We start from the raw sequence: 27,479 nt of genomic DNA on the forward strand, positions 1-27,479 counted from the left end.
TTTAACTTCAAGTATGACAAAAAGGAGTGTGAAAAGAGGTAGAAAGGTGTAAAGTTGAATGGGATATATAAGTCAATCAGTTTATCTGTGTGTTCATCTTTTTATTTATATTTTGCAAGTTACTGGCCTCTAGGCATATAATTTGTTCAAACTTTCAAAATCATGTTAGTCAGAAAAAATAAAAAGTTATCTACTTGATCTGATATAATGATAAAACACAGGAGATCATCATCATATTTGTAAAAAAAGAAAAATGTTTTACAAGTTAAATATGGAAAAATGTTTTGGAAAAATAAAGCAACATTTAGAATGATGGTATGAAATTATGTAATATCCTTTGCCTAAGATTGTTTGAAAAAGATTTTAGCTTAAAATATCCCCAAGTGAAAAGGTTGATATAACAATGTTTCATTCTCTATTCTGTTAAAATTGATGCCAGGATTGTATTTAACCAATCTAATTAAAATTAAATCCTTTAATTGCTCCTGTTCTGATATGTCGCACATCAATGATGCGCGACATATCAGAACAGGAGCAATTAAAGGATTTAATTTTAATTAGATTGGTATTTAACAAATACAGATCGCGAAAAAAATGTTTTATTATCATGTTATAGACCTGATCATCTATGTCATTGTAGGAACCACATCTTTAAAATATTACCCCTATTTTAAGTCCAACAGCCATGCTAAATTATTTAAAATGCTGTTAGTTCTTTGTGGTATATCAATGCAGAAAGTATGATGCTTTGAGTAAATTCATACATAGATTGTCTGAAATTTAAGTTGGCAATAATATGAGGCTTCATTTCATGTCAAAGTCAGCTTATATTTATATCATAATTCAAAGAGAACCTGATAATTAATTCATAATCACTTTACAGTCTATTTTTACACATTGGATTGACGTCAACAAACCAATCTATCAGTCTGAAATGAAAGTAGAGACAGATTTCACTCTGTTATCAAATTATATAAACAGTTTCTTATATCAAACACCACCATCTTTTTGTCAATATCTTGTAGGGGACAATTACCACTGTAGGAAGGTATTCACGTTCACCAAGGACATTCAGTTCAACTGTAAAATTTTTTAAAAAAACTTGAGATTTAAGTTGTATTTTGAGGAAGAAACTGTTTTAAATGAAAGTTTTGTACAAGTTAAGAAATGGAAAGGGAAAATATGACAAGTAGGGGATTTGCTACTGATTGGCAATCAGAATATAAATCAAAGTCTCATTTTCTAGCAATTTTTTTTCTTCTGTAAAAATATGGTACATTGTACCCAATATTTTTTCTTTTTCCCTTCATTTTGTAATCCATTTTTTAGAGAGATATTGACAATGCAAAGAACCACAAAATGGTCATGGCAAAAGACAAGAACCATGCCTATTACTTAATATGCTGTTATAATATTCGAGCCCTACTAGGGGCTTCAGTGGCTCAGTGATATAAGTAGTCAAACTACAATATCACTAGCCAGTCAACACTGAGGTTGTCAGTTTGAATAGCTGGTGTACTTGACTCCAATCTTAATTGACTAGGATTGTCAGTTTCCTACTGATGGTCTGTGGTTCACTATAGCTGGTGTACTTGACTCCAATCTTAATTGACTAGAGTTGTCTACTGATGGTCTGTGGTTCTCTCCGGGGACTCTGGCTTCCTCCACCAATAAAAACTGACTGCCACGAAATAGCACAATAGTGTTGGAAGTGGCGTTAAACACCAATCAATATCAGGTCTACTCTATAAGTGGGACTGTATTGCAATCATCAAGTCTGTCCAATGATTTTGGTCACATATTTTTTCGTACTCAACATATAGTGTGAACAGAACTACTTCTCATTTAGTCGGCGGCATGACAGTTACAAGTTCTAATTTGTGACTGCTTTTAGGACCTGCCAGACAACTACTTTCTGATCGTTCAGTTGTAATTTACCAGTGAAAAAGATTTATAATCCTTGAAATCTAAGCCTGAAAACTCTGGCAGTAAATGTTCTTTGATCAATAATTCAGAACCTGTTCTCCTATATCTGTTACATTTGACTTCTTCAGCCATATCCTTGGTTGTTATTAGGTATTCTCTTATATCTGTTATTGTTTGACTTCAGCCTTGGTTATAATTGTGTCTAAAAGAAGATGTATGAGAAGTGACTATTGAAGTTGATTATAAGTTTGTATATTTTATGTGGTATCTTGTATCATCAATAAGCTGCCGCACACTGATTATATAGTTTATAACTGAAGATTATAACGAAGATTTATACTGTAAGATTTGTATTGATGAGGAAATGAGATGTGACAGTTCAGTTCAAGTTCATTTAGTGGAAATTGGATTGTATTTCTTCAGGTTTTATGGTCTTTCAAACCTAATTTCCTGGCCATTTTCTTACAGCTTCTAATTTGTATCCCTTTAATACATTTAAGTTAAGTTGTAGAAAGAAAAGAGCAATTTTGGTATTCATTATTGTCTGGATAAATTGGTTAAGATCAAAGGTTTCTATGGCTTAGATATTTTCTTCATATTCAATAATTATACGGCTTAAATCCGATTCCAGTATGAATAATATAGTGGGGAAAAAATTCTGTCTTAGATTATTTTTTTTTTCTTCATTAAAGTTTTTAAGTTTTAAAGTTTTTACCATCATTTTACCCTGTAAATGTGTAATGTTTATGTCTCTAGAGGCTAAGGCACGTCAAGAATGGAGGCTATCCAACATGCACCAACTCATGTAACAGTCTTTCTTAAGACTTCAGCAATGACAGGCATAACTATAAAGTAAGCAGCAGAGTTGAACTCCTTACTGGATTACACTGAACAAGACTGATGACGAACTGCAATATTTATGAGGAAAGCTGGAAACTACTCAGAATATGACAGACATTATTATCAGAGCATATAATATAAGCATAATAAAATATCAGCAAGGACTTATGAGTAGTGTCAACTTGATTTTACTTATTAGAGATAAAATGATTTACATTAATGTAACTAATTAAAAAAAGAATATTGCTGAGACTAATTAAGATACACTACCTGCTCAAAACAATCAGTCACAAGTGACAAATTTACCTGAAATTAATAATTAAAAGTTAAACTAAAAATTTGTTCTACAATCAAACTTTTTGAAATAAAAATATTTATATATTTTTCTAAATAAACTAACTTTAAACTTTTACATAGTATAATGCCTATGATATTTATCCTAATCATATCAGATTATTTTTTTTTTAATTTTTATTGTTAATTTTGGTCAACACTTGTGTTGTACATTCAGCATCAGGATTTCCTTAACTTTCTATGCTGTTATATTTGTAAAATTTGAACAAATGATGATCACTTTATCAGTAATTCAGATCTTTTAATTTTTTAAAAGAACAAAAGATATCAGAATGCATTTGTGTTGTAGTAACTAGCTATACATGTATCTGACCTCAGACCAGGGGCACTAGTAATACAATTAAGTACTAATTTACATGTCATTTTCATGGGCACCTGTCCATAATGGTAATATATAGGTGACCATAAATTTGTATGACAACTAAATGGACACAATATTGAATGTAATTATCACTTAGACATTCTCCTATATTTTATTGTCATATATCCATTTGTACATGTTCTCAGTCGCTCAGGATATGTTAAAGAGTTATACCTATTGAAATTGATTTTACCTGTATTGAAACAGCTGATTGACACCATAGGTAAGATAGGTTTATATATTTTATCAAAATTAAACACAAAATTGTTTTCTACTAGAGATAAAATGTGTATTGATAATCATATGGTTGATTCCTAATAGAATTATTGGATTTAGACGGTTCAGACATGAAGGTGATTGGAGGATAGTATTTTTATTTGGATTTTTATTGAGGATGTTCAATATTAGCCAGATAGGACTATCTGACAAGTATAATGTTTTTGTACCAGAGGATACTATATATAGTATAACAGTGTCTCTAGTTCTATTGATTTGATTCTCAGGGGTAAGTCTATAATCTGACTATCTATTGTACTGTGCTATTGTTATACACAGATGACATTTTATTGTATAAGGTTACAGACATTATAATGCAGTAAAATATGCATTGGTTGTCTATGTTGTCTACAGTTCCAATATATATTTTGCAGTAAATTGGACAGCAATCATTAATGACTCTCTGAGGCTCACATTCTATAGTGCAGTTATACTGCCCACATCAATAGACAACTTTCAAGTTCGATGCATTTCTGTCAAAAACTCTGGTTTAAGTGAACATCATTTGTGCGTTTAGGGGCATCGTCACTTCCATTCTAATGTTGAGCGAGTGGTTGGAAATCTATAATTCTATATTGTACGAATTATTCAACAACTTGAATTCTCAAAATTGACAATCAGCACTGCTGTCATTAGGGAATTGTCATTAAGTACCTACAGAACAACCATTATTCCTAGTTTATCCTGCACAACGACGATCACTAAGACGCTTGATGAACGTTAATAGTGTGGGGATACAGGCGAGCCCCTCTATCTGGTAAATGACGTCATAAAGGCACGCATAATTGACAAATTTTTTTTATGTAGTACTAATTGTCTATATGGTTCGAACTGTGACTATGTCTGGATATGCATTAGTTGAAAAAGCTGTTGACTGGCTCTTGTTTTAAGGTCATTTAGTCACAGGCACTTCGAAATTTATTTCCCTATATACCTTAATATTTAAGGTATATATAGGGTGCCTGTGCATTTAGTTCAGTAAAGTGATAATGGATATATGATGTACCTGTAATGAGTACCTGTAATATTAAGGTCACAACCTTGTGAGTACATGTATGTATACATCTTAAAAGGCCATTAAAATATAATGTTGTCCTATAATATCTGCCTACACAAAGATTGACAGATAGTTTTTACTCTGATCTGATTTACAATCATTTGGTTTGTATCTTTTCTACTGAAACACAGATTTATACCAGGTTTTTGGATATATTTAAAGTAGTTCTAGAGGTGCACCATGCCAGCAGATGTACAGGTATCTAGAGGTTTAATATTTCTCTCTTTGTAATCTGTAACATTTATTTATGTATATATTTTATCAATTGATACATAACAGGTCATGTAATAGGTCATGTTTGAAAATTAGTAAATGATTGATATTGAAATTTTTGTACATATGTACATTGCTGCATTAGTTACAGATTTATAGAATCTCATAATACTATGCACACAAAACAATGTGAATAATTATATCCCTTAAGAATGTTGGTGTGCATTTAAATTCCCATGGGGATTTTCAAAAGTTGGCCAGTTAAGATTTTTTATATAAGAAGTTTGATACAATTTCCATTATTTTAGTTAGATACATTCTCTTTGACTCAGTTACACTGTAATTTGAGAAACATAATTTATGTATGGCCTTCTCTATTTCTAATTCATGCTGAGTTTGCATGAAATATTTGCCACTGGATATTAAGCAATCAACAATCAGTCAATTTCTTGCTTGCATTCTCATGCACAGAACCAATTATTTCTTTTCTATTGTGAAAATGATGATACATGTATTGATATTGTTCATATTAATGCTTCCCAAACAATCTCCTTTTTGTGTTGAATGCTTCAAATGTTTGCCACTGGACATTAAGCAAACATAATTCAAATATTTTATATATGTGAACTACAGAGCCAATTATTTCTATTCTATTGTACTGATGACGATGATTCAGTTCTTGACCAAGTGTTCATAAGCTGCTCTCCAAACAATCTCTTATCTGCGGTATATGCTTCAAATGTTAGCCACTGGACTTTAACCAAACATTTATCAAATAATTTATTTCTTTCAACCACGTAACCAATTATTTCATATACTGCTCTCCAAAAACCTCTTCTTTGTGTTGTTTGAATTTACATCCAGATTTTTTGCTCAGAAATTGCATTATCCATGTTAACATTTGTTGTACATGTATTACATGTATTACAACTAGTAAACAAAGCATTTCATTTCATTTTATTATGATGTGGTTTTGTTTTGTTCAGTTCAAAAACATTTTCTTGTCAGAAATGACAATTTATCTGATTTATTTTGTACTTATAGAACCATAAATTCTAAATTTAAATTTCCCCCAAATCTTTATAATGAATAGATAAGATTTTGTCAGATTGATTTTTTATGTCGGTTTATCTGTAAAGCTGTGTGTTATCAAATGTACCTGCTCTGTTTTCTCAACTTAAATCTTCAGGATTACTAGTTTTTATTAAATAAACAAACTTGGTATTACTATGTTTCACATGTTATACTATTTCAGATATAAGTATCTGAGGAAATTGAATATTTTCCTACTGATTTTTGACCTCTCAGTCCAGTGTTTGTAGGGGCTTGTAAACTTTATTGCAATGATTCACTGTGGTATCCATTATCCATACATTATCCATTTGACTCATTTGTGAGGTACAGTGGAATAAACTTTTACATTGAATAAAGTTAAAGGTCTACTTTGTATGATTGACTACAAAAAGCTTTTCTTTTAGCTCTATTTACAAAGAAAGTACTGGGCTTTGAATGCATGATTCTGTTCTATAAGTTTAGTTCAAGTAAAAAGAAGGTACATTTTGTTTCTTGAAAAGACATTTTCTTCTGCATGCTTCTTTCATTCTTAATTAATACAATTAAATGTTGCTTTCCCATTGTGAACTTTCCATTTCTATGTAGCAACATTCTAGCAGCGCTTTCATTTTCTATCATGATTTCCTTGATAGAGGGTTGCTGCACACAAGGAAGCTTTTAAACTAAGAGTTCAAAATGGTGAAGTTGAAATCATCCCATTGTAAATTTTACAAGCGCCATCACAAGTTGGTTGACCGTTATGGAATAACCGTTTCACAGATGATACCTGATATGTTTCTTATGTCTTAACTACAATCCCCTTCCCTTTTTATACGACGGTCATATATTGGTATCACATCGTAGTCGTCCAAAGACAGATGGTTTCCGGATAATAACTTTAGTATAAGTCAACAGAAATCAATAAAATGTTAACACAATGTTTATAGCCACAAAAGTAAGCTTGGGATTGATTTTGGGGGTTATGGTCCCTAAGGTTTAGGAATTAGGGGCCCAAAGGGCCCAAAAATAGCATTTATCTAGTGTCAGAACAATAAGTTGTGTATAAGTATTTCAATTGTTCTGAAATTGTACCACAATGTTTAATAAATAACAGAAGTAGAAGGTTGAGATATATTTTAAGGGTTATGGAGCAAACAGTCTAGGAATAAAGGGCCAAAAAGGGGCCAAAAACAAGCATTTTTGTAGTTTCAAGTCAATAAATTGGAGTTATCTTTCTTTGTCCAGAATGATTGTTGAATCACCTAAAACCAATGCTTTATACAATCTTCTTTGAAAATTGGAGTTATCTTTCTTTGTCCAGAATAGAAGTTGAATCAACTTAAATCAATGCTATATACAATATACAATGCAATATTCACTTTACTACCGACTGATAAATTAAAGCAATCTTTACCATTCAGTGATTACAAGATTTTTGATTACCATTCTAGGGTTATGCCCCTTTACAAATGGAAAAATTGAAGAATTTTTTAGTTTCTGTTCTCTTAACTTAAGTTTGTCTCAACCAAATTTAATGAAATGTGTATATAATGCTTATTACCTCTAAACTGAGTTTAAGTTCAATTTTTGGTAGCTTCACTTTTACAGTTCTTGAGTTATGTCCCTTTATATGCTAGCGAGGGCATCATCTATGTCCTTTTGGATAAATTCCCCATTTATTTTTTTAGAAGTTACTATTAATTAATATTAATTTTAACCATGACTGTATGACATTTTATATTTTAATATTTTATCATGTATTTAAATGAGTAGTTATTGTTTCAAACTCTATTAGAAATTTGAATTGAGATCATTTTTGGAATAAGGAAAAGGGGGAAGTGAAATTTTTTTTTCCAAATTCAGAGCTGTATTTAGCTTGAAAGTTGTGTCCATACTTGCTCCAACTGTTCAGGGTTTGACCTCTGTGGTCGTATAAAGCTGCGCCTTGAGGAGCATCTGGTTATGAATGTGACCTGCCGAATAAGACAGTTTACCAGGTTTGTAATAACATGAGCAACACAAGTTAACAAGTGCCACATGTGGAAGCATGATCTGCTTAACTTACCCTTCCGGAGAACCTGAGATCACCCCCAGTTTTTGGTGGGGGGATTCGTGTTGCTAAGTCTGTAGTTTTCTAGGGTGTACTATTATTTGTCTGTTTGTCTTTTTCATTTTTAGCCATGGCATTGTCAGTTTATTTTCTATTTATGAGTTTGACTGTGCCTCTTGTATCTTTCACCCCTCTTTTTGTTCTGTTTGGGTTTTTTGTTTAATAGTCTAGTAAAACTGTTTGTCTGTGTCTAGCAGATTTTAATAAATTCTTCTTTTGCCCAAGATGATATCAAATTCAGCTGACAATTTCCATGTTCAGAAATTCTTTTTGTCAAAGTATTGTAGAAATTTGTAAAGGAGGGGGTGTGTCATTGTGTGTGTATCACTTTTCATTTGAGAATCAAGTTAGATGTGAAACTTGATAACAAAAATTGAGGTAGATATTTGTATAGAAAGATACATCTTTATAAACATAGTTCAATGGACTGAGACCTACTGGGTAAATGTACACATATTTAATCTGTACTGTTTAGCAAAGAGTTGTAAACAAAAATATTGTATAACTAAATTAATTAATAAAGAAAGGGAAAAGATACTTGCCTGTTTTTGGAACAAGTTTGGAAATGGTCAATATAGTCGGGAGGGCTTTGCAAACTAGAGTGCTCTAAAGTCTTCTATAGCAGCAATGTATAGGAACAGTTCCAAACTGGTATGTTCAAATACATTTAAAATACATTATCTGTTAAAATAACATATTGAAAGGAATTAACCCTGGCCTGATCTACCCATCAAAGCCTTTTTTAATTTCCTTTTTCTAGGTTTGTTGTTTTAAGTCTTCTGAATACATAACGGGTTATCATAGGATTCAGTTTAAATGTGTTGTTGTTATTCCATATATGGTATTAAATACGTGTAATTTACTACAGTGTAGAGATAGTAATTTATCTTCAGTGGACAGCTGACCATTCATCCTTTTAAATCGATACATGTAGTTTAATGATCGGTCTCTGTGCCAGGTACTTATGCTGGACCATGTGACAATGACCTAAGTAATCAGGGTAGCACACCTGTGTTTACAGGTAAATAATTTGTTTATCTTATTATACCTATTTTATATACTCAGACATGTGACTAGCTAATTTCATTGAAATATTTTGGACTAAGCAGGACAAAAACGTTGAAAATGTAAGTGTTTATAATTTGATATGTAGTAAATGATTGATTAAAAAGTACTAATTATGGTTTTTTATTTGTTAGTATAAAGTTCTAAACGATCAATTTTAAGTTTAAAAAAGTGATTTGTTTTTTTGTTGTTTTCTCTGTATTTGAAAATTGTAAAATCATTGAATGATGTTTACATAATTACTTAAAAGGTTTTCTCAAATGGGAAATATATATCAAGTACAAGTCAGAAAGATCTCTTTAATAATAACAAGACAATCAAATTTAGGTCTAAAAATAATATTTGCTTTTCTGATTTAAATAAAAATATTTTAAATTCTTCATAAAAATTGTATTCAATTCTGGCTCTTAAAATTGGGTTGAATTTGATACATAAGTTATTCAAACTATGGCCTCCATTTTAGCATAATAATTTGCATTCAGTGTAAAAATTTAAGAAGAGTTACGAGTAAAATGGGTATTATTCCTATCTCAATATGCTATTAAGCTATAGATAGCTTCTTTTTTTTTTTTTTGTAAATTAATGTCTGTTTAAACATTTTTCTATGTGAGAATAATGTTCCAATTTGAAGGGGACCTGGGACTGCTCTTTATTTTGATTTAGCAATTTTGGAATGATGTCACTGCTTAATACAAGCTATCTAATTTTCTGGTAAAAAAGTGACAGTCTTGTTTTTATTCCCCAGATGAAGTGGAGGGGCATTAAGTGTTACCCCTGTCTGTCTGTACATACTTCCCCAAAAAAGGTTTCAGTTCTCCTGCGTTAGTTTTCCTCAACCAAATGATATTAAACTTATGCACAATGCTTATTACCACAAAACACAGATCAAGCTTGAATTTGGGTGGTGTTACTTGTACTGTTCTTGAGTTAACATTGTTCAACTGTCTGATGGACATGATCTCCATAAATATTTTTTTTCTTTGTAAGAAAAAATGTTACAATTCAAGTTGACATTTGTCCTGGTATAACTAATCAATCTTTTAATGACATAAAAAATCATACTTATAGTATTAGATAAAACAAGCATGCTCATGCCCTGTCCCTACAGGTTTCAGTTATATTGAAAAACTCTAATTTGACTTTAATTTACTTACATAATCTGTTAGAGGTCTTTGTAATGTTATATCAAGTTATGATATATTATAGATTGCAAAACAATTCAACATTGATTAAGGTGTAATACCACCATTGATTTACCCCAATTAGTCTCTGTGAAATGTGCACTTTTCAAAAAAACATATAGAATATATCTTTGTTTCAAAATAAAAAAAATACTTGGCATATGAGTAAAGTGTTGTCCTGTCCAGTACATAATAATAGTAAAAAAATAACAAAAAGTTTCATTGAAAATTAGTTAATAGCCTAAACATCACTGGAAGTTAACCAATCAAATGTTTACCTTTTTTTTCCGTAATCATGTCACATTAAGTTTCCAAAATATACTATAAAAACACCAAATAAAAAAATAATGTTGCTTTGAAACTTAAAAGATTTATGTCTATGACACAGATTTTTTTTACTGCAATGATTTCCTACAAGTCAAATTCAAGGGAATATTTTTTTCAACCCTTTTTCATATGCAACCGGATGTGATGGTTTATTAAAATGTATCCGACTATAACTGGTTGAACTGATTGAATAATAATATAACATGGTATTATATCTTTTCACTAAGTAGAGCAGATTCTTCTCTGAGTTATATGTAATAATCTTATGAAGCAGAACCATCCCCTATTTAAAGAGCCTCTAACATATTTATCTGAACTGAATTTCATATAAGTTCACATCCTATGAACTCTGTTGTATGGTGAGACAGATGCTGATAGTGCTAATTTTTTTTGTTAGTTTCATGCTATGTTCTGAAGGAAGCATAAAGGTTGTCATATTTATATTTTGTTTTAGAAGTCATTTTAGTCCACTACATGGGTTGATATAAATATTCAAGCTGAATACTTTTATTGCTTTTGGATTAGCACAAAACTACAAATTAATCATGTTGTGGTTATAGATACATATATGTTAGTGGTGTAGCACTCCATACGACTGGTACAGGTTGGGCCATAATAAAACCCTATAATTTAAAAGTCCAACATTCCTTATTGATCATCCTGATTAACATGGAATAGTTAGTACCAATTTTTCACAGAAGGTATGACTTAGAAATGTCTGTAAAAATCTATTGCAAAATAACAGTATGAAAGTGTGTTTTTTGTCGGGGAGGTATAGGGTATGGTAACCAGAAAATAAAACTGTTTACAAGATATGTGATGTCTTTAAGTACATATCAACAGAATACCAAACTGCTGAGATTGTTGACTCTGTACCTGATTCTCTGTGTCTCATTTAGATAAACATAATGAACACTTTTACCTAAAACTTTACTACTGAATTATTTTAGCAAGGACATCTGAAGTAAAGTTTTACTTTTTACCATAACATACCCCCACAGAGACCACTGATGGTATCTTTAGGTTTTAATTGTATTCCGGAACATAAAACGTTAGATTGACAAACTTTTAGTGATCTTTAATGACAAATTACAGATTAAATCAGGTTAAATAAATAGATAAAATTAATAGGTCTCAATTCACAATGTTTTGATGACCTATAATCTTGTTGATTTGTCTTTTTAGAATTGAAATATTAGATACAGGTAAATTGTTTATCAGTATCAAAGGGCAAGTGTGATCAAGTGTGATCAATGTTATTTATCTTATGAAACTATTTAATAGTGCTCATTCTTTCTGCCTCAGCAATTGATAAGACTCTATAATTAAGTAGTAGTTAAATTACTAAGTATACCTTTTGAATACCTATATGAATTTCAATCTGTAACAGCCCAGTAATTTTGTTTTTAAAAGAAAACATTACATGTAACAATAGTTGTTGCCTCATTTGACCGACTATCTTGGTACGAACAAGAATTAAAATGGTAACACTAGTTATTGCCTCTTAAGTATGTAATCAACTCCTCCTATTTCTATTCCACTAAGAGCCTCAAACTTATTAGTTGTAGTTTCAAAAAGTGCAAAAATGTTTGTATATACATTTTCATGTAAAAATTTGTATTGCATGTCAGTTTCCTCTTCGATTTCCTATTTTCTATAGAAGATAAGATATATCTTTTATATTGAGATCAGTACATAGTTAACAGTAAATTAATCAATTTTAACACTGTGCAAATTTCAATACTGTCATTAAAGTATTTAGATTTATGATATTTAAAAAAGAATAACATTGTAATATCAGGTTTTGTTTTTATTGCAGCCCTTGAAATCACCAAACAGAGGAAGTGATATAAGTATAGACACATCAGAAGCTGAAGAGGTATAATCTATTCAAAGATAGTTTAATTTAAAAAAAGTTTTATCAAGGTCACAAAGTTTCAAATTTAAAAAAAAGTTCTGTCAAGGTCACAAATTTGAAAAAAGTTCTGTCAAGGTCACAATCTTTAAGATACTACATACTAGTTTATTAATTATTGCATTTGTTTTAAGAGCAAGGCAATCACTTTTATTGAACTGATTAGTACATTGGATTCAGTACTGTTTGTGTGTGGTTATAATTTTCTTGGATTTTCTTGGTATGAGATAAATTTGTATTCAGAATTTGCCAAAACCATGGAATCAAATATTGACAACAGTACAACTTTTTCTCAATTCATATAAAATCACACCTGTAAGATTAAAAGAACCACCAAAATATGGTTTCCATTTGATAACCACCTGAATGAAGTTAAGTCAAATTACAGAAAACACTGAAACATTTGGCTGCCATAAGTTTTATCTAACATTCAAAGTGTGGGAGAACGGATAAAGATACAGACTCCATTATAGATATATATAGGAATCAATTAGTTTAAGAAATTATGTAATCTTTAAGATAATCTAAAGGTTTTTGCATTTCAAAAACAGTTATTTTTAACCTAAAAAATAAAAATTTTATACCTCACAGATTCTAAAAATTACATAATTTCTGTACATAATAACATTTTACAGTTCAATTTCACGGATTTATGTATTTAATGGACATAAAATGCACAGGCAGATGTGTTTTAATTTAATGCCATATTAACACACATACACTCTTTAATTTTGATCAAATCAAAATTCTGTATCTAACTTATTAAAGGGCCAGTGTAGTGCATATTACTTTTCAATGACGATCACAAAGGAAAATTCATGAAAAGTCCAAACATACATCAAATTTCATATTTCTTGGTATGATTATGATGGTATTAAATGATTATTAAATCCCGCTGATTATGTACCGATAGAATAAACTAACTTTTAATATTACACAGGACAACATCATGCACGGTAAATAACAACCCTAGGAAACAGTAAAGTTTTACTGCTATTCTTCTTTATGTAGTAAGTCTCCACTTGGAAACTGTTGAGGTAATGTGATCAATTGAAATGCCAAAGGATATGGGACTGATTTCCTGTTATTTATTTAATCAAAGGGCTTCAGAATTTGTGTTTGTTGCTTGACTGTTATGAATTCAAAATGCAGGACAACTGTGTTTTCAGTCAATTTCACATCCTTCAACAAATTCTAGGCAGAACACTTATATGCATAGAATTTGACAGTTTTTTGGAGAACATTACCATTTAGCTCTTTGTTTGTTTTTTTTTTAGGATGATCCATTTACAACAGATTGGAGGAAATCAGTAGCCTCAGTATCAGAACGAAAATCCTCTACACAAAGTCTTCCAGGTATATTACATATATAGTGTTTTATATATATTTAATACAAGTTTAAAAGGTAGATATATATTTAACATTACAATTGATATTCGTTGAAGAGCAGCTCTCATTAATTCCATATGTAGAGGAATTTGCTATTCAGAATTAGTAATAGGGGTAATTTCATAGTTTCTTTACCCAAATGGAAATATCTTAGATCTTGGTGTAATATCCATTTATTAGAATTTCTATTTTATGGTACAATTTTTGAAAATAATACCCAAAGCTGTATTACATTAGATTTGATGGGAAAATAAAGTCTTAAAAGGTACATAAATCCAAAGGTATATTCAAAAGGCAATTCCAGTCCATAAAAACAAACAAAATCAAATGTAAGACTATATCAACCAACAAAAGAAAACCAACAATATTAGTCTTCATCAAAAAACTTTATTTTAAGTTTTATTAACTAAGTCAAATGTACAAGAAGAACCTTTCTACAACCCGTTATAGGGACTTCGGTGGCCAAATGGTGTAAGTAGTTCTACTACTCTAATCACTAGCCAGTCATCACTGAGGTTTCGAGTTCAAACCCTGCTAGTGTGAGTGCACTTGACTCCAATCTTGATAATGGATTAGGGTTGTCAATTTTCCTATAGATAGTCAGTGATTTTCTCTGGGTACTCCCACATCCTCCACCAAATTGGCGGCCACGAATTAGCCGAAAAGTGGCATAAAAACACCACCAATCAATCCAACCTGTTATATTGGTAGCAGTTAATTAGAAAGCATTGTCAATAACTAATTATGTACTGCCAATATTTCACTGGATAGAATGAAATGGAAACTTATGGTTTTGTACTCAAATTTTGTGTTGTGACCAATTTCTGGAAAATAACCTTGCAATTTGAGTAAATTTTGATTCTTAAAGTGCATCATTTTATCATCAATTGAAAATGCAGGATAACTGAAAGTTCTAGTTTTACTTTTTATTTTCACTTCAATAAATATGTGTTTTATGGTAAGTTGATACTGATTCAGAAAAACATAAATGTGTAATATCATACAAAATCTATAACTGTGACATTATTATTACCTGAGATAATTGTGTACTAATTCTCTTGATTAGTTACCTGATAGGTACACCTGCTTTATTAATAGTTACAAAATATCAGGTGAATTAATTATTACAGCAGCTGAAAAACATGTTATTGTTACAAGAGACTAGAGACCATTAAAACTTTCATTATTTGTATGAAAACAATGTCACTGTCACCTGCAAAAACTGGATATAAATATTTAGTATGAGACAAATTGACATTCCCAACAATAACATAGGATTTATACACACATGTTACCAGTCCTGTAATCAGAAATATTTGTTACATATATAAAAATGTATTGTGAAACACCAGCTGATCATCTGTGTTAAAAAGTAAATGTTAACTGATGACATTGATTTTATTCTAGAAGATATAAGTTACTATATTTATTGTATATTCTTTTGTTCATTTCCAATTTCAATATCTAAATGGGCAATTCTTTCTGGTGTTTCTTTTATTTAAGTTTCTTAAGAAAATTATTTTAGAATGCTTTTAAATTGATACAAAAGTTCCTGTAGAAACCGAATAAGTCTAACCTGTCATAGAGCAAGTAGCAGCTTACCTCTTAAAATACAGGACAATCTAAGTGTCATGAATGACTTATACTTAAAAGTTAAAATGTAGTGAAATTTATCTCTTTATGATTTTCTATAATACAAACATTTTTATTGTAGATACTGTAGAAATGGATTTAGATTTGTCAGCCATAGGGAAGGAGACGTCAACACTGAGTAATGATGCTGCTCGACACAGGATATCAGTAAAACGTAACTTACCTAAACGTAGACCTTCAGGCACTAGGAAAACTAAGGACGCTAAGGTATTTCAATTAGAAATATATCAACAAGTTTCCCACTTTTCCCTTGATTTTTAAGTATTCTACACAAACTCATCATCTTTGGAAAAATTTCATGTATCAAAATCATATGAGAGACATTAAAAAAAGACATTGGCAACAATTCAAAAGACCTGAGTAGTAACTATGCTCCATTATATAAATAACACATAGCTGAGAGGGTGATAGAGCAGATTGTTAACCCCGAGAAAACATTGTCAACCGCGGCCAAGCTTTTTCGAGGGGTACCAATCTGCTCTATCACCCTCTCAGATATGTGTTATTAATTTATTATACTGAATGTCCTATCATTATCGTCTTTACAGAATAATTTTATTTTAAATGTGTTTTCTATGACGTCATGTACATAAAAACGTTACAGGTATTAGAAAAAACAACGAAAGCAAGATGTTTAATTTTTTATTTTGAAAGTCAAATAATAAAATCCGAGCCAAAACGTAGAACTTTTAAAAGCATTGTAAATTCAATGCATTGTCTTTTAAATTATCGATTTTTGATTGATCTGGACGAGAGGGTAACATTAAAAAAAAATTGTCACCTTCTCAGCCATGTGATACAGTAAATTAACACACTAGTATTAGCCAATCAAAATATGACATTTTAACGTGAAGTATAATAATAAGTTTCAATGCATGGAATTTTTTATATCTTATACTGTTTTCTGACCACGAATACATCTAAAATTGAATTAGAATTGCATTTTGGTGTACAGCCCATGAAACTGGGAAGTGGTTTCTGTTAAAATAGAAATACATCAGAAACAAATAATTTCTTTTAAATTTGATATTGCTTTTTTTTATGGTCAGAATTCAATATAAAATGAGATTAATTGATTTGTCATATGAAATTCATACATGGTTTAATAGTTTCAAATGAACTATTTCATGCTATTATCATGAACTTCATTAGAGCTGAAATTGGCTATGAAAACATTGTATTGGTAACTATTCAAATTATACCACAAAATCTTTTCAGCAAGGGATTATGCCTTCTGTCTGTATCTAAAAATAAAAAAAATCTAAAAAGTAACACATTCTCAAAACAGATTTTTCCCAAACCATAGAAATCAGTGTCTGGAAATTACTGTTGCAGTAAATTTATGTCTGAAATGAATATCATGTAGATAAGGGGAAGTGATATAATTCCCAATGAGAGAAATATTCAACACAGACCTAATGTTGTGAATTAAGGCTATTGAAAGTCACAATAGGCCTTCAATAATGAGCAAAGCTACGTCAGCTATAAAAGACTTATAAAGAATTTTTAAATGGAAATTAAAAAACTAATGGCCTAATATAGACCAAAACAATCAGCATAAAACAAATATGACAGACAGCAACCAACCACCACTGAATTACAGGCTAACTTATGACATATAGAAAGTGTCAATGTTATATGCTTCTTTTTATTTTACAGAGACACTCCGCTGCATCACCTTTACCTCAAGTTAAAGAGGAGTCACCAACTAAATCAGATGACCAGATATCTCCTGTGACCCCTGAACCCTTGTCTCCGAAGTCTCCAGTCACACCTATATCTCCCAAACCATTGTCGCCTAAACCAACATCTCCTAAATCTGATCTCTTTAGTAGAATTGAAGACAAGATACCAGAGAGAACTCTTGTTCCACTAGTACAGAATGTTGAAGGTACTGATTTGTATAACACAGGTTTGAGCTAGGTTTTGAAAACTGATTGAATAATTTGGGGGAAATTATCAAAAGTACAAATAAATTCAAGTTAAAAATTTGAAATTTATTTAGAAGGAAATTAAAAAATACCTGTATGTAAAATGCACATTCACAGAGATTATAAACCAGTGAAATTAAAAAGGCCAATAATCTTAACAGAAATGAACCCAAAGTTATAAGTTACAAAAACAGTGCAAGTTCCTTGAACAAAGATCATTAAAGGTGAAGGTTTCGTAATTTGGCTGTATTTTGGATTGTATGAAATTCTGTAATCATCTAGAAATTGACAAGCTACTTAAAGATTATCGTTGATCATCTCAATGAGATTGATTTTCTCACTTGAGCTGGCATAGCGAAAGTGAGAAAAGCAATCGAGATAAGATGACCAATGATAATCTGTTTATCGCTATTTTACCTATGACGATGTTGTTAATTTCACTGACAACGGGCATGTGTGCCCTTAGTTTCTAGCAGTAGTTTTTCATATTACTCTACTGTGCTGAGAAAGGAAATTATCAGTAAGATAAAAGGAAAATTTCATGAAATAAATATAATAAAATTGAGAAAGGAAATGGGGAATGCGTCAAAGCGACAACAACCCGACCATAGAGCAGACATCTGAATATTATAAAAATGTTGCATACATGTAGCATTACACTCATTTAAAATTGTCAACAAGATCATTTATATAATGCTATCTATAGTTTGCAATTTTTTGAAATTTTGTTCAAATGATTTTGTGTTTCTAAATCAAATGTTGTTGCTGTTAACTTTTCTATTTTAATGAAATGAAAATTTTAAGGTTAAGTATTAGGACATTCTGATATTATGTTTTATTCTGTAATACAATTGTTTCAAACAGTTTCCTTTAAGTGTTATAAATGGTTAAATAAACATCTCTTCTGGCAACAGAAGGAAAGCATAAAACATCAATTTTGAATGATAAAAACAATTGTATGAAAAATTGCTAAAAATATTGCAGTAAGTCATAGATCAGCGCTATAGTTTTCCATATGTGGCTTCATTAAATCTACCATTGACAAAAGGTTATTGTCCAAAAATGATCAGAAAATATATAAGAAGTCCGACAATAAAATCTTTATTGAAATATTCATACATTTAACTGCTTTTCTAATGAAAATTTTATCCTAAAAGAGCAGTATGATAAGGTTAAAATTGATTAATTTGTTTTCTGTTTAATATTTTATGTCGTTCTGTTGAAAAATATCATACAATTCCTGGAACTGATAAATGAATGAAACCTAATATTTCATGGAAGTTTTCTGTGAGATATTGATTTATGAATGTTATCATCCCTGTAAATAAATATTCATTGGCAAGCTAAGAATAACAGAAATTTATAACCAAAATTAATGTATAGGAATTTATAACCTAAATTAATGTATAGGAATTTATAACCTAAATTAATCCATAGGAATAAATCTTGAATAGTGCTGTTTAAGCATTGTTATTTTAATAAAATTGAGATTGGAAATGGAGAATATGTCAAAGAGACAACAACCTGACCAAAGAGCAGATTACAGCCGAAGGCCACCAATGGGTCATCAATACAGTGAGTAAAAACTACACTCGGAGGTGGGCTTCAGCTGGCCCCTAAATAAAAATGTTTACTAGTTCTGAGAAAATGGAAGTCTTACTAAACTCCAAAACATATAAATGAACTAAAATTTTAAAAATGTCTATTTGCTGTCAATGTGGCTACACATAGATTGTTAGATTCATGGCTGTGTTATGTCTAGTTACAAAAGTTGTGTACATTTTCAGGATAGTTACATGTTAATGTGATATGACAATACTTTGTAATAGACTTCATAATGAGTTAAATTTTTAACATACTTTAAAAGGTTAAAGTCAACAGCAAATTTACATTGCATTTTTTGACTCAATGCTAACCAGACTTTACTTGGAGGAGCAAAACAAATACCAATTTTTAGTCTTTGATTTCTTTCTTGTGAAGCAAACAAATGCCATCATATTTTCAAGGTCATAAATTATGTCAAGACCACCAAGGTGGCTGCTGAAAATTTAATATGCTAATTTAGGTATCTGATCTCTTATTTGAATAAAAAAAAAGGGGTATACATCAATGAGACAACAACTTAATGACAAAATTACATAAAAACATATAGAGGGCACATTGTTTTTGAAAAGACATGAATGATATCATTTGAGCAATACAGGCTTTAGAAGGACTCCTTTTAAATTTGACTTGCTAGAGATACCTACTGTGAAAGTACTTTTATTTGTGGGGTACCAATTTTCATGGTTTTCGTGGATGACTTTATCCACGAATTTAAGTGTCCAACGAAATAAAACAACCATTGTCCAAATGAAGACATGGAAAGATCCACATGGGTAGGTTTGACTACTGATATGATCTAGAGAATATATTGAATAACGCCAAATCTGAGAATCCTTTAATAGCAGTCACAGAACTACAATCGCATGCAGGATTATACCTATTTAATCTTTAATAACCTAAACTGTACAACTTTTGATTTTTTAATTCTCATAAAAAATATTTTTGGTCCATGAAAGTCAGATCTCCGGTATTGATATGCTAGTATGATAAAGTGTTAATTTTATATCCTCATAGTTGTGGTACATATGGGAAATAATAATTTCATGCTGGGCTTGATTTTGATAAGAATTATTTGACAATTCAAGATATGTTTATAGCATTTGTTTATGTTACTGTTTTCTTTAGGTGACATGTTTATGGCCTAATTAACACCTTTGATGGTCTTTAATCTGTTGATCACTTTATCATGGGTTAATTAGTGTCATCACTACGATTTACACAGGTCAATGTTTTCTTTGCAATTTCCTTCAATCCAGACTATTTGTTACCTTCGTTTCTAAAGGCTTTAATTTTTCAATTATGTTTTTTTTTAAACTAAAATCCACGAATTTAAAAACCCATGAACATGTAAATATTGCTCAAACCACGAAAATTGATACCCACGAATTAAAGTACTTTCACAGTATTAGAAAGTGCATTTGATACAAAATGAAATTATTCTTATATCTATTTCAGATGCAACTCCTAAAACACTTGAACAAAAGAAAGCAGATGATCATAAAACAGTGATATCAATTGCACATGAAAGTGAAACAGGTCGTCATATAAGTTTTGGATCAGGAACTAAACTGAATGATAAACCTGATGATAAACCTCCTATAAAGTCCATGAGTCTAGACAGAAAGATGAATTATAACATGTCGGACTATTCAAAGCCAACAGATGATATTCGTCATATAGCCAAATTATCAAGGCAAAGACCAAAGAGTTTACATGACTCAATGTTACCGTCAAATACTTCTGAGGCTGATTCAGAATTGTCTAAAACTTTTAATAAATTGAAGAAAAATTCTGTGAAAGATGCTGAAAGTGCAATACCATCTGACTCAAAACAAGATACAGGATTCGTGATAGTTGGTAGTTTTAAAAATAAAGACAGAGATAAAGATATTCCATTTGGCGCTAGACGTCCCCAACCTAAAACTCAGTCTACGCCTTTTAATGAGGGACTTTCTACCAAACCTGAAGTATCGACTACAACTACACAAGGTAAATCATCCTCGACAAAATCTGATCTAGTCAACAAGCCAGCCACGTCTCCTACAAAACAGAACATTACATATGTCTTGACCAAGGAACCTCTAAAATCTCAGTCCTCATTGACAGGGGATAAAAAAGACAGCTCTCCTGCGAAGCCAAGTGTTGCCATGGAAACTAAATCAGAAAAGACTGATTCTCACAAAACTCCTTTGAAACAAACATTAAGTGATGGTAAAAAGGAGTTGGAAAAAGAATTCATAATTGATACTAAAGGTGCTGAAAATTCCAAAGATCCTAAATCAAACTATGAAAACGTTATCTTAAATTTTGAATCTGGATCAAAAAACAAAACTAGTGACACCAAAGAATCAGAAAAACCTAAGGACAAGGTTGTGATTATAAGTGCTAATGATAATAACAAAGATGACTCGTCCTTGAAGGGTCGTAATTCAAATTACGATAACATTATAATTACACCTAGTGATGCTGCAGCAAACAAACTTGCATCACCACGGGAAGAATACAGATTGAAAAGAGCATCAAGAAGCCGTACACTTCCAGAGCAGCCAGTTACAGCTGAGATATTGTCTGGTAAAACTACTTCCAGAAAAGATTCACTTACGCAAAGCTTCAGAATTAAGGAGGAAAGCTTAAAGACAAACATTATTTTAGAAACATCTGAAACTAAACCTGAAGATTCGAAGAAGATAATGTCAACTACTTTTAATGCATCTCAAAATACAGATTCTACTCTACCTTTATGGAAGCAAAATTTAAAGAAACGACAGGAAGATTCAAAGGAAAAAGAAAATGATATAGCTAAGGATAAGGACAAAACACCAAAGACAACTTTCGGAGGTAGACTGAGTTCATTTTCAGAATCTGTGAAGGAAAAATCAACACCAAAATCAGTGTTTTCTAGTGGATCAGCAGCTGAACCTTCCAAAGATAAAGCGGTGCCAAAAGTTTCTGAATCTTTAGGTTTCAAGTCTAGTTTCAAAGGAAGTAGTTCAGTATCATCTGAGCCCCCTAAGGACACAAAAGTGAACAAACCTGCTTTCTCAGGCATCAGTTCTATGAACAAAGACAATAAGGACACAAAAAATAACGATAAAAAGACAGAAACAAAAAGTGAAGAAAAATCTCAGATTCCTGCATCATCATTTTCTAAATCTTTTGGAGGATCAACAAAAGCAACATCTACAGGTCGTAACGTAAGTCTTGATACGCCGAAAGGATGGAAACCTAGTTCTTCAAAGGTTAAAATAGAAATCATAGAAAAGACAGAACCAAGTGAAGAGAGCAGTAAACCTCCCATTGGACGTACAACTACAGCAAAGAAAACAGAGGAGGTATGTCATACAAGTCATTTAGAAGATAATCATTTTTGAACTTGGAATTTGCTTAAGACATAAAATGGAAACCATGTCAGTGTTACTGAAAGTATTTTTGTTTTAAAATTAATTTTATCTGAATTGTATGTGGAGCTATTTGAAGTCATATTAGTATGTTCTTGGAACAGTTATTTTTAGTTAAATTCACTTCAGATTTAAACAACATTTTGTCACCTGAATAACAAAAGAATTGCATATTTCACTCTGATCCTATAAATATACGAGTACTTTACCTATTACTGCCCAATACGAAAAAAAATGTTCAGAAAATATCTAAATGTCTTTAAATTTTAGTAATTATGACTGAGAGGTGTAGATGAATGAAGAGAGAAGCATTAAACTGCTTTAAAATATACTGACAAAATTATTTTAAATACTTATATTTTAAACATCTTATTAACAGTTTCAAATTTTTAAATGATTTTTCAGTTTTTATGTTCATTAATTCTGTGGAGTGTCCAAGTTACAAAATGTAATTTTGTTTTTAATTTGCAGAAACCTGTGAAGACAGTAACTGAAAAATGTGTTGATAGAAAATCCAAGGTGTTAGATATGGTGAAGAATTTCCAGAACCTTCAAGTCAGCTAGTCATACTTACAGCAAGATTTCTGTGCCTTGGTTGTTTACATTTTTGTTCTATCATTTCATAAGTAAAACAGAGTTGTCTCCCTTATAAATACAATATTACTTTACTTGTAGTTCCAGACATAGTATCCTGCAAAAGTTTTTTTTCTGACTTGTTCTCATTTCGTTAATAAAAAAAAATTATAGACGGTTATAACTGGATACCTTATATATGACTCTTCAAGATAATTACAAGACATATATTATTGATACAGACTCTTCACAAAACTATGAAAAATTGTTGTCCATAAACATTTACAATACACATAATACTGGCTATCAATATAACAGAAACAATAGGATATATTTTTCCTATTGTCATTAAAAACAATTCTTTTTTCTATTGATTTTTTTAGCTGGTACAATTGCTATTGTAGTACAATGGATATTGTCATTCTGTTTTGCAGATTTTGATTTGTGATAGCCGTAAAATAGGTTGTGAGGTTGTTTATCCCATTGCAGATGTTATTCAACATGTATATAATTTCACTTCTACTGTAATAGAAATAGTATAGTTTATTGCTTGCTGTTGATTTTAAAGTTTTATTTCTGTCGTGTAGCTCCTAATACATCCAGATTTCACTATAATAATAGAATACTATCAAATTTGATCAGACTGTAAACTCAAAGCCTTCAACCTTGAGACAAACAATAGTGCATATTTTATTTTCCCTCTTTTTACTGTAAATTCTGAAATTATTGCAATTTTGTCAATTAAGACTAAAAATGCAATTTTGATTTAAATTTTTGCAATATTTAGGAAAATTCTGTTGAAATTATATACAAATATTCAAAATGTGAGTTTAAATTATTGCGTTTATAATCATTTTGCATTTTTTCGCAATAATAGAAACATTGCAATAATTTCTGAATTTACACTAGATCTACAGGGGATCAAAATAGAAAAAAGTAAAAAAAATATATAATTTATGCTTTTTAACATTATTTGTATACTGGTTTTATCTCTGGTGGAAAAGCGATTTCTTGCATTTAGAATATATTGTTTACCTCTGCTGGGATTTGATTAGTTCTTCTCATATTAGTTGTGGTGTAATGTATTTGGAATGTATACAAAAAGTATGTTAGACATGTAGTATACCAAACTTTGTCTGTAACTGTACAGATCTAGTCAGAGTTATCTCCCATTTCTCAGTCAATTATTTGGAAGATATTTAATAATAGTAAAATAAAATAACATGAATAATTGTAATTGGGCATTTTGCAACTAAATGGCATTGACTTGGATCAATGTGTACAGTCACATAACTATAAACAATTAAAGCAGCATATGGTATACTATATATATGTTTGTTTCATTTATTTTTTGAATTTGTTATAATTTTATGAAGTGCAATTATGATAAATATTATATTTAAGTTTATATTTATTGTGTTACCTGTCTGTATGGAAAATCATAGAAAGTAGTAATATTTATTTGAGTAACTTTGTTAATAATCTATAGATGGACACTAGAATTGTGTAAAATATAAATCATTATGAAGTTTAAAATTGTAATTATAATAGAAAAATCACTTTTTAACATAAATAAACAGGTATACAGTTTTGTGAACAAAATGTGCTGAACAGAAGGTTTGTTTATTTAAGCTAAAACTAAGAGGAGGCCAATTACTTTTTTTCATGTAAACTATGATATTTTATCTCTTTTGTTAAAATTCAAACTAATTGGTCTCTCTTGTCTAATTTAGATATTTTTTTTATTGATATATAAATATTGCCTAGTAGTCTAAATAGTGTCAGTTTTCCTGCCTAAGAGTAGTGGTTCTTTCCAGCCACTTTAGCTTAAAAGACTTTATACTATAAAATAGGAAATGGTGCTGAAAGTCGATTAATCAATAAATCAACATCGAAAGAATTTTTATGATTTAATCAAAAGCCATGGAGATCAGTTTGAAATAAATGCAACAACAAAGTTTTCAAACCTACATATCACCAAACCTGTTTGTCATTTACCTTGTTAACTTGGTGAAAAAGTTACATTTAATATGGTCAGATGCTGGTCACCTTGAAAACTGTCATCGAACAAAGAACAAATTTCATGCCCTTTTTGTAACATCTTAACATGACAAAGTCAATTCATCCGTTAGTGTATAAAACATCCTTAAATTATACTAAATATCTGCCAAGGTGGAGACAAACATTTTCATAGCAAAACATTCCATTGTCCTATAGTTTCATTAAAGAACTAATATAGTGCATTATAAAAATAAATACAATTGTGTGTTTATGTATTGTGGCAGTTTTTTATACTTTAAGCTTAGCTTTATTTTCATAAAGTGTTGAAATTTTCTAATTTCAGAAAATTTCAAATTTTGTCTTAAATAATTGCAATTTAAATGTTTTCCCTTTTAATTTTATTTTTCTTAAGAGTTTCTGTGATATGTACATTTTTTGTGATTAAAACTTTGCGGCAATCGTTTTTTTGTAAATACCGCTTTTTGTGAACTCTGTGATTTAAATATTTTCTCTTTTACTGTCATTTCAAATTGATTAAATGTATTAAATGTAATAGGTATGTGGTATATTTTACGCAAAAATATTTGAGCTTTGTGAATATTTTTTATTTGAAAAAGATTCTGTGTATCACAGCGCTGGAAGAGCTTGAAGTTATAAAGTTTAACAGTGTAATATTTTAGTAGGCCACAAGCCAGTTAATAATATCTTTATAAGATCTCAGTTGTCCTGAAGATTTTGTAAAGAATTGGAAAATATTTCACTGCTATCATGTGATATGACCATCAACATGTACATCCAATCATAATGTATGAATTCCAGATTTAAAATATTTATAGTTGGAATTCCTCTTTAAAGAAGTATCTACAATGTATATCCTATATGTATATATAAATATGTTACATAGACCTGTAAATTATATCATTATTTCATATCAAATTGTAAATATTAAAAGCTGACAGATATTCTGTTCTCTTTTCTTTTGCTTCTATCCATTTAATCTTTTTTGTTTGTCTGTATGTTAACTGGTTTAATTTGTTAACCAGATATAGAAAGGTTGTTTTTCTTTGTGATACACTGCCATGTGATCTTGCTGATATTACATACCTATATATATAATACAACCTGTGGAGATTAAGTATTTAAATAATTACCAAACATTCTTAGATGTGTAATTGTTAACAGAAATTTGATGTTTCTATCTCATGACACAGTAGTATTTCCAAAAATGCCAGCTTCTCGAGCCTCTTACCCCAAATTTCTTGCAGAATGATAATTTGAATCTTAATTGTGTACACAGTCTAACTTTACTGGTTGTATTTTTATTTTATCCAGCTGTGTACATGGTAAATTCTCACTGGTTGTATATATATCATTTTCATGAGGATGTTTACATGGTCTATTATCCCAGGTTTTAGATCATTTGTATCAGGTTGTGTACATGGTCAATCTTTACTGGTTGTGTATCATTTTTATCTGTAATAATTTAATTATGGATGTAACATGTCTTCTGATTGGCTGACAGTGTTTTGTGTATCAGCTCACATATACATAATTTGACATGTCATCCTGATATTATCAACGTTTTTTCATGATTCAGTACGGCTTCAAATGGAATTTAGAATTAAATCATAAGGTATGACTGTGATTTTTATTTTGTCTATTAGAAATAACATTAAAAAAAACCTCATGCGGGTTATTCAGCGTGCACCACATTATCATGTTATTTTTTCATAGACAGAAAAAGAAAAAAATATTACAGTCATTCCTTAAATGTGCATGGTCAATCTTTACTGGTTGTATATCTCCGCAGGTTGTATTTATAGTTTGTATAAAGGATGTGTATATGGTCTATCATCACAGGTTTTTAGATCATATGTATAAATGTTGTGTTCATGATATAACATTGTACAATGATACATGTATATTTATATATATATATACTGAAGATTAAAAGTCATTATTCATACTTCCTTGTCTGAGTGATTTGTAAAATATATGGTTTAAATGTGTCAAGTAATGTTGTCTTACACTTGTTTTTTTACAGAAGGTTGAAAATTTACAACCACAGTTATTTGGTATGATATATAAAACAAATAGAATGATACAAAAACCTACACCTGTAAATTCATAATTTACTGAGACTGAGAGCATTTATTACTGTCATTTTATAAGAAGGGAAAAATATGCGTCAGAAATTTATGTTATTTCAGGCAAATCTGCTGACGTTAATGGGTGTCAAATATCAGAATGC

At 30.4% G+C, this 27,479-nt stretch overlaps 1 protein-coding gene across 4 annotated transcripts in view; it reads left to right on the forward strand.

Annotated features, from left to right (window-relative positions):
* The window catches only part of LOC143085307 (uncharacterized), a 46,766-nt gene extending 19,572 nt beyond the window's left edge, over positions 1-27,194 (forward strand). For 3 of the 4 annotated variants that reach the window (XM_076261572.1, XM_076261574.1, XM_076261573.1), the window contains 6 exons: positions 12,583-12,642; positions 13,956-14,034; positions 15,782-15,927; positions 17,380-17,611; positions 20,712-22,588; positions 23,126-27,194. In XM_076261572.1, the coding sequence (XP_076117687.1) occupies positions 12,583-12,642; positions 13,956-14,034; positions 15,782-15,927; positions 17,380-17,611; positions 20,712-22,588; positions 23,126-23,218 (2,487 nt within the window). In that variant the 3' untranslated portion in view covers positions 23,219-27,194. Of the gene's footprint in view, positions 1-4,979; positions 5,013-12,582; positions 12,643-13,955; positions 14,035-15,781; positions 15,928-17,379; positions 17,612-20,711; positions 22,589-23,125 lie in introns of those variants that run through there. The other variant, XM_076261575.1, reaches the window with a different exon arrangement.
* The last annotated feature ends 285 nt before the right edge of the window (positions 27,195-27,479 follow it).

The sequence above is a fragment of the Mytilus galloprovincialis genome, chromosome 8 (genome assembly GCF_965363235.1).
Source record: "Mytilus galloprovincialis chromosome 8, xbMytGall1.hap1.1, whole genome shotgun sequence".
Classification (NCBI taxonomy): Eukaryota; Metazoa; Mollusca; class Bivalvia; order Mytilida; family Mytilidae; genus Mytilus; species Mytilus galloprovincialis.